Source organism: Phyllostomus discolor, chromosome 9 (genome assembly GCF_004126475.2).
Source record: "Phyllostomus discolor isolate MPI-MPIP mPhyDis1 chromosome 9, mPhyDis1.pri.v3, whole genome shotgun sequence".
NCBI lineage: Eukaryota > Metazoa > Chordata > Mammalia > Chiroptera > Phyllostomidae > Phyllostomus > Phyllostomus discolor.
In genome coordinates, this window is record NC_040911.2 from 39,022,275 (window position 1) to 39,039,702 (window position 17,428).

General features: G+C 33.3%; 1 protein-coding gene across 3 annotated transcripts in view; it reads right to left on the reverse strand.

The window, feature by feature from the left end:
• Positions 1-854: 854 nt before the first annotated feature.
• The window catches only part of MIB1 (mindbomb E3 ubiquitin protein ligase 1), a 124,865-nt gene continuing 108,291 nt past the window's right edge, over positions 855-17,428 (reverse strand). For all 3 annotated transcript variants that reach the window (XM_036009221.1, XM_036009220.1, XM_028523921.2), the window contains 4 exons: positions 13,718-13,796; positions 12,104-12,217; positions 10,826-10,926; positions 855-6,391 (listed from right to left, as the gene is read on the reverse strand). In XM_036009221.1, the coding sequence (XP_035865114.1) occupies positions 6,251-6,391; positions 10,826-10,926; positions 12,104-12,217; positions 13,718-13,796 (435 nt within the window). In that variant the 3' untranslated portion in view covers positions 855-6,250. The remainder of the gene's footprint in view (positions 6,392-10,825; positions 10,927-12,103; positions 12,218-13,717; positions 13,797-17,428) is intronic.

The window sequence follows — 17,428 nt, forward strand, 5'->3', positions numbered from 1 at the left end:
CCTTCTACACTATACAACTATTTTAACTTCTGTGAAGGATGAATACTTGTTAATGATAAAAAATATATAAATCAGATTTTCTAAAATGGTTTTATTTTTAAAACCTATACAGAGTTTCAATTTAATAAAATATTCCCACAAATCTAATTATACAGCAATGGAAAAAGAAAAATACAGTTAGAGGTTATCCAAAAAGAAATTCACAATTTTGAAGTTGAAATACATGTTTTCTCAATTAAACAATGTAAGAAAATTGCTTCAGATGGTTTTCCTCTTAAACATCCAAGATACATAGTCTTTTGAGCTCGACTAGACAACCCCTTAGCAACGTCACAAATAAGTGCTTCTATTAACTTGAAAATAAAGTAACCCTAAAAGCATTCAATTACCAATTTAGTCACAAGATTTATTTGGCTTTATTTAGTACATTGCTTTAAAATGTACTCACGAAAATGAAGTCTACACCTGAGTGTGAATAGGAACAATCTTTTTATTTAAAAAGTTGACTCTTCCTAACTGATTTTCTTTCAAATTTATCCTATTTAGACTACTTTCACAATATATCTTAATCCTGAAAGAGTGTGAGGTGTTAAAATAAGAGAAGCTTCTTTGGCCCATTAGATAAGAGGTACCTTAAATGTAAACATTATTGTTAATTTTGGCCTTCCAGATATGGACACCTGTATCTTATTGAACTAGATATGTATGTCCTTGTTTCTCAGACATGAAAATTTTTTTCCTAATAATAAAAGATTTGATATGCTGAGATTTGTTTTCAAATGCTTTAAGAATCAAAATTTATGTGTATGTCTATGAAGAATAATTTCAAAAGATGAGAGGAAAGCATTACAATATTACATCATAGGTTTTATTAATGGTAAATGTTTGCATTTATTTTTTAAAAGCTGAGCTCTTACTAAGCACCCTTTTAAAAAAAGCTAATAAGCAAGAATCATTTGCCATACAAAAACTATATTCACAAACAGGACTTCAAATTTAATCAACTGAAAGCTAAAAGCCACCAGAAAAAGTACAAAGCAAAACACTGCTGAATCAATTAAATTGCCTTCTATGACTGAATATACTGTATTTAGAATGACACAAATATACGGAACTTAAAAGCAATTTTGTAGATTCAATCTAAGGCTAGCAGTAATACTAGCAAAAGAATAACATGCAATTTGTAATTTCCATTACCACCCCTCAAATTTCTTTAAAACCAAATCACTTGAACAAAAGGTCTCTTTTTCATCTGAGAGGAAGACCATCTGGGTTAACCAAACAGATCCTCATTTCATATTAAAATGGAAAACTGAACCCTAACTCCTTTTCTGAGAAGCATCTTATACATGACTTTGCATAATGACTTAACGTAGAATTACTTTTCTGGTAAGTGTCATGGCCACAAATAATCAGTTAAAAAAACTATCAAGTGCAACTCTAGAAAACTTCCTTTAAAGAATTACCCAAACCCAGCACACACACGGTATCGCTATTACGCAAGCTTAAGCAATACAACTTAAAAACATGTGCATACCTGCAGACTATGCCTTCTATAAAGTTTTAGTGTTGCCAAGTTAATAATTCTTTCAAGGCACTGAAGAATTATGTAGATGAACCTTCTGAAATGTAACTACCAATTGCTTAAACTGTTAAAAAGCCCTGAGACAGAACTTTCAAACTTCCTGAAATTAGATTTCAGCCAAAGTGGCATATTTGTTTATTTTATAGAAAATTAAAAGATAATTTTGCTTTTTGGAGAAAAGAAGTCATGTCTATGAAACAAAATCAAAGAGACTGTACATAAAAAGTAAAATATTCAGCAATACCATCTTTCTTACACATTTTAGATATATCAATTAGACTGTAGTTATGGATTTAGGCACCAAATTGATGTGGCAAGTCACCTTTCCTGAACCTACTGCTTAAATCCTCAACAAAATAAAAATTTCAATTTTAGCCTTGGGTTTCCATCTCCTCCTTAGTCACAAACATTAATAAATGCTGGAAAAAAATAATACTCTAATAGAAAAGGAGGCAGAAATGCTAATGTAGCAACCTACAATTTTAATTCATCAGCTCCACTATCTAGTTTATATTTTAACACTCCAGTTTCCCCCACTACTAACCATTTAGCAGTAAACTGGGGCTCAATCTAAAGGGTTTCCCCCTCATTGTAGCAAAGCAACATACACATGAGACAGCACTGAATAATTTTTCCTCAAATTTAATATTTTAAAGAAGTACAGCTGTAATTATTAATACGATTATAGTTTTATATATATATGTGAAAGCTCCAAGGCTATATATGATTATCAAGTAATATCAGTAAGCATTCCTATCATAATAGTCAAGCAAATAAACTTAGGATGCTTTTTGAGAGAAAAAAAATTTTGAAACAGTTACATTTAAACTTAAAGAAAACTGACATTTTCAACAAGGCACACATAATTTGTGATAATCTTTTACGTTCCCAATTGAGTACAAATTCAAAGCTAAACTAATTCTAATGTTTAAAATGTGTTTCTTCCCTCTGGTTCAAAATGAACTTACAAACCCTTCCAATTAACAGACATTTAAAACCTAGTCAATTATGAATGATAATTTTAAGGGGAAAAGGAAGAAATTCTGTCACCCTCCAAGTTTAGGAACTTGATGTTTACCATGACTTTGGATTTCACAAACACAAACTGTTAAGATAATTCAGGTGTTCCTTTTTATATTTCATCAAAATCTGATTCCACATGGGGGGGGGCTTGTTGTTTAATGGGTATCAAGTTTCAACTTTTCAAGATCTGATCTGTTTCACAACAATGTGAATTTACTTAACACTACTGAACTGTACACTAAAGTTGGTTAAGATGGTAAATTGCAGGTTATGTGTTCTCACCACAATAAAAAAATGCAAAAAATTCTATTCCAAAATTCAATTTTTATACAAATTATTATTATAAAATATTTTAGACACTTTGAGAAGTGCTTTTCCTTATGGTTTTTTTTAAAGCAAGCGGTATTAAAGTCTATAGTTTACAAAGCAATTGTCAATTAAACTACATTGAAAACTGATTGAAAGACCCTTTCTATTATTCAATTAAATACACTTTCTCTACTTACTGCTTTGATGAAATCTACACAATCCCCCTTGTCCCCACTAATTTAACATTGATATTTCTTTCTTTCTTGCTGCAACCCCCTACTCTCCTCTCTATTCTACCCCATCACTAATTCTCTTAGTTCATAAATTTAATTCCTAGTCCAAAGGATCCACAATTCATAATAAACAAAAAAACAGTAATTGGGCAATATAACTAAATGGTATATTTCTACCATGTAAAAATGAAGCTTTGAAATTTGAACTGGACAAATCTTAAGCAACATGCATTTCAATATGCTAAAATGGTCTTAGAGGCTAAAACCATCAGATATAAATTTAAGAAAGTTATTTTCAACATTATCAATTAATTTTATTCCTCACTGCAATGTTTAAAACTATAAAAAGCATAATTCAGCCAGCTAAACACTTCCGTAATATAATATTCCCATACTAATACAAAATGATTTTTTCTTGAATAACTTTCTTGCTCCCAGCAAAATTAAATACATATTAAGAAAAACAATTAGAATAGCACCACCATTTGTTAAGTTGTATGTTTTCAGTAACAAAATTGACAATCTTAGAAGAATAAAGAAGAAAATGTGGTAGGAGTAAGGAGAAAGAGGGAGTCCAAATGCTACTTAACAATTATTCTTATAAAACCTTAAGAAATTCCATCAGTACCTTAGGATCCCTTCTTTTTGTCTACAGGTTATTTCAAATATACAGCTGCATGATAAATTCTCTATGTGTTAAGATGCTGTTCTTTGTTTTTTCAATGTCATGGATCTATCCCCTGAAGCCCAATGTTTTTTAATGAATGTATGTCAGTTTTGCTTTTTTAACTGATTCTAGGAAAAGTAAAAGCTCTTTGAGGCATAAGATAAAGACATGATGAGGAGGAGGAAACATCCCTATTTGGGAAAGCACTGCTGACATATATAATAAGAGGTAGCAGTTTCACAGAGTTAGAGGAAAGTCACTTAAGCAATTAAGTTCTTAATCTTATTCTCTCTCACAGTCCCAAAATAAATTTAAAAAAATTTCAGGTGCTTGAAAAGGTGAGTAGAGAAACATTTTCTATTCATTAAGTAAATTTCGAAGTGGTACAAATAGAGGAAATCCACCATTGCATAACACTATAATTATAGTGACTTTGTAACTTCTGTTAAGTTTTTAAGTTATTGTTTCCTTAATATGGTGGAAATAAACAAGTCTGGAAAATGAAATAGCCTGTTAGGAGTATAAATTTTAGCACTGCAGCTCAGAAGACAAATAAAAAGGTTTTAAGTAGAGATCCAGACCATAAAATTCTCTGGCTGGCCAAACTATGCAGAGTCAGCCAGGTGCTCCCTGCTTCCCAGCAGATCTACGGAACAGAGATGAGTGATCTAGGGCATGAAAGAAAAGAAAAATCTGGACTTCCACTGTTTTCAAACCTGAAAGAAAATAGTTTATTTGTCTCTTTATGCGAATATTGTCAGTCAGATGTTCTTTTCATAACTTCAAAATATGGCTTAAAAATAGCCTCCATGGCCCTTTATTAGATAACTGAGTGGAGTCAATATAAATTTTCAAATGTAAATTTATAAAAATTTTATCATTCTAAATAATGTGACTCCACTGAACACAGATATGGAATTACCAAGACTATAAAATCATCCAGCAAAGCCTACCATTGTTTTCACAGGGACCTATAATGGCAGCAGCCATTCAATAGTCAGAAATATGATATTTTATGAGGCCTAGAGACCTTGTACTTTCAGAGTTAAGTTGTTGTAACAGAAAAACTGACTTAAGAATCAGATTTGAAGGGGGAAAAAAGCTGTAAGATAACTACTCTTAGGAGTACATTTATACACAGTACATACTAGACACTATTGTAAATAGCTGATAATCTTAATGATCTAGCAGCAATGAACCAAAAACACTTGTTTATGTGTATATTCATCCTAGATAAGATTACACATTCAAAGGAGAGAAAATGATTAGATGCTTTAAAGTCAAAGTTTAAGTTAAAAAAAATTTACAGGTAATTGGACACATCTCTCTAAATGTCCTAGTTGCTCTTTCTAAAGTAAGTAAGTATTCATTCTTAGGCTATTTACTACGTCTTGGATATTGTTGGCAGTTTAAATCACATCCTGGCCTACAGAGAGAGAGAGACTGTTTTCTTTATAGTAAGCCTTACTATCTGAGAGAGAATAGAAGCCAGGCCTAGAACCAGAATCACTGTCAGAATTAATAGATATGGAGAAGAAAGGACTGCGGATGCCAGACAGTGCATTATCCTCCTCAGATCACTGGGGTACCACTATTCAGTATATTAGAAAAGCTGAATCGAACCTCAGAGGCCAATTAGGGGATTGCCATTTCACCAGGCAGATCAAAGCTGGATAAGTAAACACAGGGAAAACTGAGGTACACTTTTCACAGGCATTTTTTTTAAAGGCTGGCTACACAAAACAGTGTATAAATTAATGTAAGAAAGGCAACTATTAATAGTCATTTAATAGGTACTCTGTGACTGAATAATTTTCTTCCCTTCAGTTCCTCATTATATTTTATTTTTCCTTTTCATGTCTACCAGTCATTTTGAAACTGGCAACTGGATTCAAGTTTCCTTTGCCATTTAAATCTAGAAAAATAAGATTAATGCAAAGTCATTATTCTCTCATGCTATGCTTCCATTTAAGAATTCAGAAACAATCATTTGGATAACTTTGTTTATCTCAAAAAGAAGTCTCTCTTCAATATTTCCTTGATTTATGTGACAATGGTTTGACTTGCCCCTTTCATTTAGTGCCTCAGTGGCCCTAACTTTTCTGAGTACCTGTGTTAACTCACTGTATCAAAAGTCTAATAAATTTGTAAAAGATTTTTAAAGGATTTTTCCCCTTAGCCAATAGTAAATTACCTATCGAGTATATGGATTTCATATTTCAAATTAAAACAAGACAAACAAAAAAAAAAACAAGACTTCAACCACTATTTGTATTAGAGTTTTTTGTTCTGGTACATTTACAGTCTCATAATACTCTAGTAAAGAAACTATAATATTAAAAATTAATTCATTTACAACTTCCAACTAGCTTAAAAGCTTACTAAGATCTCATGACCAAACACCTTAGCTAACAAAACACACTGAGTTTCTTGTTAATACAAAAGAATCCTTCGTTCAATAGCCTTGCGACAAATGGGACATTCACTCATTCGGTCTCCACAGAGCTGGCACGTTCCATGACCACAGAGGAAAATCATATTCTTTAGACGGTCCAAGCACACAGGGCACATTGTCTGGAACGGGAGATAAAAAATAAAGCTGAGACATTTTATATTTTGAAGGCATAACAATTATGTAACATTATTTTCTTTTGTTGTAGTCAAATAATCTTTTGTTGCTTAAATTCTAAAAAAATTTTGAATAGTTAAAATATCACCTCTATAAAATATAAATATTGGTTGTACTGTCAGAACAGTATAAAAGGTACTACAGAAAACAAATAATGTATAAAAAATACTATATAAAACAAACGCAAATGCCAAAATCTAACAGGGAATTTAATGTAAACAGCTCCATTCAGTCTGATTCAGATTCCGCAACTCTTAGGTACTATGCTGTTCTTGTATAACAATAACACAATGCATCAGGCCTTCTGGGAAAGGAGAAAGTATATAGATGTCTCTAAGAACACATGCCAAGCACTATGATATGATACAATATCAGTTCTATTATGACTCCCACTTTAAAAAAGAGGAAACTGAGGTTTAGTGGGGTTAAAGACTTCCCCAGAGTAAGCCATAAGAGGAACTCAAGTCACATGGGCCCAGAGCTCTTGATTTTAAACATTATGCTGCACTGCATTACTATCAATGTATATCCCCTTAGTGAAAAACTATTAGTCTTAGCTACATATCAATAAATCTGACTTCATGAACTTAGAAAAATGACTTAGAAGTATGACAGATATACTTCTGTGAAACACTCTTGGAAATCACATATTCATTTACAAAACACATTTTACATTTTGTATTTTATAAAAACATTTTTACCTAAACATACAGGGTGAGGCAAAAGTAGGCTTACAGTTATATGTCAAACACAAGAGTTTATTCTTATATTATTATTAATTTATTATTGTATTATTTTCCATACAAAGAACTGTATCTGTTTTTGCCCACCTCTGTATTATAGTATTTATTCTGAATTACACTTTTCCCAAATAATATATAAGTGAAATATTTAAATGAGACCATCTAGATTAATAAATAAGACCTGAAGCCTACATGAAAATATAGCTAACAACTTTGACAATACCAGAAATCATTGTAGAAAAACAAAGCATATAAAAAATGGGGTCATGATTTCAGGATGGTGCTGGAACAGGTGGATGCTGCACTAACCTCTTCCCAGGACCAAACTGGAATTACAACTAAATTTAAGAACAATCATCCTGAATAATCAACTGTAGATAGCTAAAGAGGAATCTTAAAACCAAGAGTTTCAGAAGACACAGCAAGACTGGTAGAAAGGGCAGAGATGTGAAAAGGGCTGGGCCCACTCCTATGGGGTATCTCAGCTACAGGATAGTTCCCAAAAAACGTGGGGCCTAAACCCCAAACTGGGCTCCCTGACCCAGAGGACCAGAGCCAGAAAGAGGCACCCACATGACATCTGGCTGTGAAACATAGAAGGGTTTCTTTCCACCAAAAAGAGATGGGAGTCCACTAGGGACATATGCACTATCTTAAAGGGCTAATACATAAAATTTCCTTCATAGCCACTCACTCTGGTCTCTGATGGAGAGAGGGCAGAGTGGACTAGAGTCACGTGACTCATATATATTTTGCATCAACAAAGTGAAAAGACAACCCACTGAACAGGAGAACATATTCACCAATACATCTAATAAGGGCTTACTATCCAAAATTTAGAAGGAATTTATGGAACTTATAAAACTCAACACGAAAAAAAATACAATCCAATCAAGAAATGGACAAAAAACTTGAATAGACACTTCTCCAAAGAAGATAAACAGAGGATCAACAGACATATGAAAAGATACTCAATGTTACTAATCATCAGAGAAATGCAAATTAAAACTACAACCAGGTATCACTTCACACCTGTCAGAATGGCTATCATTGATAAATGAACAAACAAGCGTCCATAAGAAATAAACAAATAACAACTGTCAGCGATGATGTGGAGAAAGGGGAACCCTTGTACACTGTTGATGGGAATGTAGATTGGTGCAGACACTGTGGAAAGCAGTATGGAGTTACCTCAAAAATTAAAAATGGAACTTCCATATAACCTAGCAATTCCACTTCTGGGAATAAATCCAAGGACACCTGAAATACTTAATTCAAAAGACTATATGCACTCTTACGTTCATTGTGTATTATTTACAACAGCAAAGATTTGGAAGCAGCCCAAGTGTCAATCAGTAGATGAGTGGATAAAAAAAGCTGTGGTACGTTTACACAATGGAATAATACTTGGCTATAAAAAAGGAAGGAGATTTACTTTTTGTGACACCATGGATAAGCCTGAGGAGTATTATGCTAAGGAAAATAAATCAGAAAAAGACAAGTACCATATGATTTCAATTATAGGTGGAGTCTAACGAATAAAATAAACAAACAAAATAGAAACAGACTTAGAACAAACTAACAACCGTCAGAGGGGAAAAGGGTTGGGGTGTAGGTGAAAAAGTTGAAGGGATTAAGCAAAGAAAAATAAAAAAACTCATAGACACACGCAACACTATGGTGATCACCAAAGGGAAAGGGAGGTAGAACACAGCAAAAGAAGAATAAATAGGGATGGAAGGAAACCTGACTGGGGCTGATGAACACATAATACAATATACGTATGATGTATTATAGAACTGTATGCATGAAACCTATAATTTACTAACCAATGTCACCCAGTACATCCATAAGATCACAAGCAATTACTGTCTATTAAAGAGACATTAGAATAATAGAAAGATTAGAGATTAAAAAAAAAGGAGAGAGTTTTTCAAATGCTTTCTCTTTGTAACTTTAAAGGGTCCCTACAAGAAATCCCATCATTGCACAGAAAATGAATTTTGTTTTAAGCATTTAAATACTTTATTGATGAAATATGTTAATAAAGATAATTTAAGGAAGAATAAACTTCTCTGAATAGTAAACTTTAGATAAAGGTAGAGCTGAACTATTCTTTTAGGATCCATATAAGGTGTCACTGTTTATTACAAAAACAATTTGAATTCACAAAGAGACACAATGCTTTTCACAAAGTGTGTTCAAAAATCAATTTTAGCTTTCTGTAAGTGTCTATAGAAAAGGAACTGAGGTTCTAAAGAGCTTCAAAAATTTTAAAACATTTTATTTTATACTAGAATGAGCTATATATGTTTCTACTTTTATATTCCTATATTAATGACTTGTAAATCCATATATATCTTTACTTATTGACTATATAACAAGTATTACTACGTGCTGGATTTCAGAAGAAAAGCTTGCCCAATCATAGAGTTTTCATCTTTTCAGAGAGGTGTTTAAATTTCTAATAAATATATACATTTAATTCTAAATTAGTTATCACAAGAGTCATTAGTTATCCTACATCACTATCTATAAACTATGTTCCATTCTTACAAATTCAGACAGAAGGACAAGTTGTTGACTCTAACACTGCATGGCAATACTGATGCAACTGCCTACTGAAGAAATAACACCCTTTGCAGCTCAATCCTTTGAATTAAATCAGATATAATTACTGGGTCAAATAGTGAGGTTGGGGGGAAAAAGCCTTTCTTACCACATGCCTACTTTTAGCTAATTTTATTTTGTTGTTGTTTTTATTAAATATCGAGTAGACAGAAGAACATTTCTGTTGGTATGTATAAAATATAAAGAACAATATGACAACTACCCAGCTTAAAATCAGAACATATCCTTTTAAAGCCCTTCTACACATCCTCCCCAATCCTTTCCAGCCACTCCTCACTGATAACTACTATGCTGAGTTTTACATTTATCTTTCCTTTATGGTGTGTTTGTGTGTGTATGGGTTTAAAGTATCATTACCTATACAGAAATATGTACAAATCATAAGTGTACAGCCTAATCAAAGTTTACAAACTGATAACATGAATGTAACTGATAGTTAAATCAAGAAATGGACTGTCAGTATTATAGAAACTTCTCTTAATGCCTCCTCCCCAGACATCTCAGCCAAGAAAACCACTACTCTTAATTTTAAATGCCATCTGTATGATTTTTTCCCAAGTTTGCTTTCCCAAAATATCCTGTTTAGTTTTATTAAACAATGACAAATTTTTCCAATGTGTTTTTTACTAACTTACATTCCTGCCAGCATTGTGAATTATGGCAGCTACATTTTCTGCCTAAACACTTATTAACACTAACAGTTTTTAACACTGAGCTTTTCATATAGGCTGGTAGGTAGCAAAAGGTACTTCATAGTCGTTTTAATTTTGATTTCTTGATTACTAACGTGGTTGACATTTTTTCATGTTTATTGGTAACTTGAGTGTTTCCTATTTTGGAAAGTGCCACAGTATATCTTTTAATGAGCTTTTACCTAATTGCAAACATTCAAATACTACAAGTGATACATTAATATGAACCATGCTTATTACAGAAGACACCAGTAGTTTTATAAAATTATATGAAATGCCACTCTCATTTTTATCATGAAGAAATCATCATTACCTGCTCTTTAATGTCCTGTAACTGTTGCTGCAACTTCTGCACATCTGCATTGACATTGGTATTATCCTTGTCCTTTTGTAACACTGGGATATTTCCACTTGCTATAATATAGATACGACAATGATTTTTCTTATTTCTAAAATTACTACTGTCTTATTAAAAACAAAAGACTATTATTAGAATCTTCTTTAAATACTTTTTTGTTGTCCACAATAATGTGGACAACAAAAAAGTACTGACATTCATGTCATACTCCTTCATTTACAATCTTCAAAAAGAAATCGGTTCATGCATTAATTATATTTAACACAGCTAGACAACACTCTACAACCAGAATTTCGGGTTTTCCAAGGCTCTACTTGCTTCCTTTGGCAAATACATTTTATCTTGTTTTCCCTGTGCCTGCACCGTACAAATCCAAGAAGATAAGCCACACAGCATTTTAACTAATTGTGGCAGCAAGCCTCCTTCATTTATTCCTGCTCTCCTTGTTGTCAGTGATCTGAGATGAGAAACTCCATGGAAGAAAGGCCATGATCAGTGGTCTACTGAATGAAGGGAAATTTCTATTTCACGTTTCCTACTCTCTAGATTCTATCCCTAGGATGTTTTTCTGCTCTGTTGGTGATAAAGACAAAAATCCCTGGGCAATAGATACACTCATGTTTTCCTCATCTGTACACAGACTAAAGGAATCAAAGATGCCATCCAGCTTAGATCTAGTGCAAAGATGAAAATATTTTCACACAGTTGTACTACTGAAAAGGTTAAAGGTAAATAAATTACTTCTCATCTTTCCACTTGTTCACTATCTTATACTTCAGTTTATCTACAGTTAGTTACTCTGTCCCAAATTGTATTATTGCATAAAATACTCAAATGCTCTAGGTAAACCTGCTAGATATAGGAAGTAGGTTAAATTAATACTTGTATAAACTGAAAAAATAATTTGTAATATGATGTTATGATGTTCACCCAAGATCCACTGAATTTTTTCTTAAATGTAGACAGCAAATTCTGTAAGCAAGAATACAATAATATTCTTTGTATCACAAATGGAGGTATCTTAAATAACTAATGCTTAAAGTTCTATAATCATATCATGAACTAGAAAAATATTTCAGGTTTCTTATAATGTAACAAGAGCAAAACCCTACCTGTTCCTCTGTAAATTCGAGTCATATTCCTTATGTTTTACAAGAGCACAGTATACCATACATGAGAAGGGATGCTCAGGAAAGTTCCCCCAAAAGGAAATGCTTCATAATATCCACTTACAGATATCATCGGTGGCATCTTCTGAACTTTTCCCTCCACAACACATAATGAAAGGCACTCTTCGTTCAACGACTGCCCGACACTGCACACACTTTTTCATCAGGTTAGCACAGTCTAGAGAATAACAACAGGGCACGTCTTACAAAAGAGAACATGAATAAGAAGAGGGTTGCCTTTCTCTGCTCATTCTTACAACTTAAATTTAACACTCAGATAAACTACGTTCTGCAGGCCAAACCCCAACCAGGAGCCTATTTTTTGTATAGAAAGTTCTAGTGGAAAATAGTCCAACCCATTCATTTACATAGTCTACAGTTCTTCTGATACTAAAATGGCAGAGCTGAGCAGTTGGAAAGAGTTGAAGAGTTACTACAGAAACCACAGGGCCCACAAAACTGTAAATAATTAGTCAACCCTTTACAGAAAAAATGTGTTAACCCTTGCCTATGAAAATTTAAATGACCTGTGCTCTTCTAACTTGAAACAGAATTCTCTCTCTACATGCACCCAGCCAGTAGGTTACAGGTATCACACCAGTCCTTGGTAAACAGAAACAGTTACTTGTAGCAGGATGGTAAAGTAGAAAACCTCCATCCTTTCTTTAGTTGACAAGATGGCTATAAGAATGAAAAAAGACTAAAGCAAATCTAGGCTGGTAAAATTTATCTATCATACAATTTGTATGTCAGATATATTAAAAACTAATACTTATTGACTAATTTTATAATAGGAGACACCATGCTTTTACCTTAGGCCCATTTAAATAGGTATAACTTATTAAACTTGTTTAAATCCTTCACTGACAAATGTAAAGGGAAGAGAATATTAATATTGAACAACATATAAACTTGCAAAGAACAAGGGGGATATATGAAAAAATTTTTAAATATGTTTATTGATTTTACAGAGAAAGAGAGGGAGAGAGAAAAAGAAAAATCGATGTGAAAGAAAAATATCTATTGGCTGCCTCCCATACACGCCCCAACCAGGGACAGGAACCACAACCTTGGTACGTACCCTGACCAGGAATCAAACCCCCAACCTCTTGGTGTGTGGGATAATGCTCCACCCAGCTGGGCTACCCAGCCAGGGCTAAAAACAAATTTTAGAACTCTTGAACTTTAATTATCCTCACAAAGGAAAGATCTCTATACACTTTCTTGACAAGAGATTAAATTGAGAACAGTTAAGAAAACTAAAAATTTTAACCCCCAATTATTGCTGTGGGTGGTTCAGTAATGGGGAAATTATGCAAGAGAAGCAGCAATATTAAGGTAAAGACAAATGAAGATGAGCTAATTTTATGTGAAAAAGGGCTAGACAAAACCTTTCAATATTCATTTTTAGAAATAAATTTCTATTGTGTGTGAGAAGAGATCATTTTGTGCTAAAACAAATGAAATCAAAATTCAACCTAGTGGAACACAGTATAATCAGCCTTCTAGGGCTCGCTCAGGAGCCAAGAAAAAAATAGGTGACAATTCTAGTAGAGAGAAAGAAACAGAAGATCCTAGAGGCCCACCAACATTTTTGTTCACGAGTTATCAAAAAATTATTTTGTTTCACTTTCTATTTTTATAATAATACTGAGGAAGTTTTTTATAGGCTACTTACTTTCACAAGCACACATGTGTCCACATGGTTGAAAAAGAACAGCTGCTTTCTTGTCCGAGCATACCACACATTCTTCAATCTACAAAAAAAGAAGTTACACAGCATAAGCATGAACATCGACAGATAAAACCCTGTTTCCTTTCTATCCAAATGTACTTATTTCCTCTATAAGGAAACACTCTAGGCATGAGAAATTTAATACATACGTCTCTATCCTCTACTGTCTCGGTTTCTCACTTTCTTGTTGCTTAATAGGTTCTATCTCCACTTTAGTCTCCCTACCCATCCTAAAGAAAAATACAGCAAAATTCCATTTCCTCTGAGGTCAGGAGGACCAGACTAGACTTCAATTTTCTTTCTTAAAAAATTACTTTTGAGAGAAAAATTAAAGAACAAATGATTAATATTAAGATAGATTTTTAATATTAATAAAATTCTAACCAGATTAGCCAGACTGCTAAAACCCATGGGGGATTTTTCTGTTTATCCATATCTAAGAAACTCTACCTAACATTACCCTTTTCCAAGAAATGGTCAATTCTCCAACACTGGTGGGAACCCAATGTTTTGGCCTATTATTTCTCCCTGATCTCTAAAGTCTTCCACAAGCTACTCATAACTGCCCTCAATTTTACCTCCTCTTCATTGGTTAATCTGACTTTTGAGTGTGTAACTATTTCTTAACCTCTGGCTTCTCTTACCCCCACCACGCCACTGCCCTTAGCTTCATGCCCATCTTCCACCTATTCTTCTCCCTTCTGAAACAAATTCATTTATCCACATTTTGTCATTTAATATTACTGTCCAAAATGATGGCTACCACTTACCTATAACTTCACCTAAACAACCAAATACTGCATGCATGCTCTCTCTATGGACTTTCCAACATACACCGTTATGTGCAGAGAATTTATATAGTAGTAATAGTGGAAAGCCGTAAGACATGGTTGATGAGGGTATTTATATTCCTGGATTCTAATTCTGGCTCCAGTGCTAACAAATTACCTAACATTGTTGAGCCACAGCTTTCTTTTTTAATACCTTAATGCTAATGAACAACGCTTCTTCACAGAGTTCTAAAGAGTAAATTAGAATATAGGGAAAGGAGTTAGTGTCCTTTTTTTAAGTGTACCCTTGAACAATTCTAAATACGAGACAGTAAGGGCATACCTGAACTAAGACATAGCAACAGGGAAGAGTAGACAGAGTTCTGAGAACTATTTAAGAAGATTTAGTAATTAATAAAATGTGGGGAATGAATGGTGAAGAAAAAGTCTAGCATATCTGTTAAGTTTCTGACTTGACTAATTGATTCCAAACAGATGAAAGAAACAATTTCAGTCTCCTACACTACAGTTCATAGAACTAAGACTGGGGAGTTCTTTCTAACTCTAGGATTACATATCCAGGTTTTGGTCCTATTCAAGGTCCGATTACAATGAAAGGAATGGTTACCCTCAGTGTAGCAATCTAGCCCCCAAAATGCAAACACTAAGCAGTACACCACTAGAATTGCAGGGTGAAGAGCAGAAATACGAAGACCCTAGATTGGCTGGCTAAGGGATCCACAGCTTGAGCTAAGTACATTAATTTTTCACAACTCCCAATAAAGGTTTTCCTCTCTCATTAGACTAACTAAGGCTAAGGACCACAGCTAAGTTTCAAAGGTGTGTCAGTCAACTATCTATCTGATTGTCTAGTAAACTACACAGAAAAGTAGGCAGAATATGGGTAAAAGAAGAACTGGAGTAATGGGTAAAAGAGTCCACTGGAGACATGGACAAAAGTTCCAAGAGCAAGGACGGGAGGAGGGTGATACTCTTACTGATCCAGCCATCTATAATGTAAGGAGCACTTTCTGTAAATATTTTAAGAACTGTAGTGCTAAGTGCCGATAAAAGATTAAAATGTGACAATGAAAAAAATTAAATGTCATGTGTAATGTGTTTAGTTCAATGTCAAATATGAAATCTCTGTTCAACATGTGAGAATTCTCTTCTCCCTCTATATAATGGTGTGCTGGTTTTTTAAATGGTTCCTAATGCAATTGTCTATGTATCTGAATCATTTATAAACAATTTAAAATAATCTAACAATTTGATCTAATAATTTAGTTACCCAATCCCCTATTACTGGAAAAAAAACTTTATAAACATAACTCTTCCTCTCTTCTGGAATTTTCCCTGATTGTAGTCCCTGGAATGGAAGTACTATATTAAAACATGTTTATTATAAAAGTTTGTGTATACACAAGGTCCAGCAGAAATAACACTCCGTTTTTATTACAAAATCATAAGCATGTAATTCTGTAACATAACAATATCACACTGAAGCACACCATATTACATTTTAGGTGAAATGTTCAAATTAAAACTGTCAATAATTACACCCATATTATTACCCTACCAACCACCCTCAAGTAGGCGTTAGTTCTGCGAGACCCTGTATATTGTCAGGATGGTCTCTCAAAAACATGAAGCCATTTATTCAGTCCCCCACAGTATTAAGAAAGTATCTATTTCCCACTTTCCTAAATAGAATTTTTTATTTTTACTAATTTGACAAGAATGCTTAATAATAACTCATAATTTTTAATTTTGTATTTCTTTATTTGCTGACGAGACTAAATTTGTTTATTCTCCCTTCTTCCAAACACTAGTTTTATAATTTATCTTCCCTGAAGATGTACATTATCCTTTAACCACTTGGGGTCACTCTTTCTTTATCTTTAAAGGTTCTGAAACCAATCTAGCAAATTTACTTGGTGGGGTATGTTAGTTCTTGTATTTTTCTACAGGTTTGAAAATTCCACAGTTTAAAAAACAAACTGAAAGCTTATTAATTCTTGGAATTCAGAACTCCTCTAAAAAATAAATAATGGCATATTCCTTCCATTCCACCTCCCTGTTCTACCAATCCTCCTTTGCAGACATTGCTTTTCATTTTGTCTGTGTATCATAACACAAAAGAACAGAGACTTAAGAGTCAAGAGAACTCCACTAAGATCCAACTATTCATACTTTTGGAACTTCAGTTTTTCCAAATGTAAAGGCTAGAGTTGAACTAGAAGACAATCCATATCTGAGACTCTGCTATTGACATCCTGGGGCTCTGAACTCACTTTACATCTGTCATAAAGTACCTACAACATCCTACACAGCAAAGTAACTTTTAACCTAAGTCATAGTTTGCTGAGAGATTACAAATTTTTAGCAAGAAATTACCATACTCATCTATGTCTTGCCTACAAAACAAGTGCTCAGTAAAGATTTGTTGAAATAGGGGTTTTTTTATTATATTTTAATCATTGTTCAAATACAGTTGAAATAGGGTTTAATGTAACAAAAAGTTTCCAGCACAATAGCAGAATACACAGACCAGTCTAAAAACAAGAGAATGGCTTAGGTTCTTATTCTTTCAGATTCTTTCCCAAACTATTACTTTGTAAGCAGGAAATTAAATCAAATAATAAATGCCAAGTAGAATAATCCACATTTATTTATTAAGCAAGGTTCATAGGTAATGCATATAAAATGCCAACACAGTGCCCACCATACAATCAGTGCTGTTAGCTCATCCTCCTCACCTTTACTAATAGATTAAGCAGCTACACACATACTCTAATATTTTCTATCCAAAATAACTTCCTTGTACTTTTTCCTATTCCAAAAATATTACCAAAGATATATTCATTTGGATCATAAAACACAT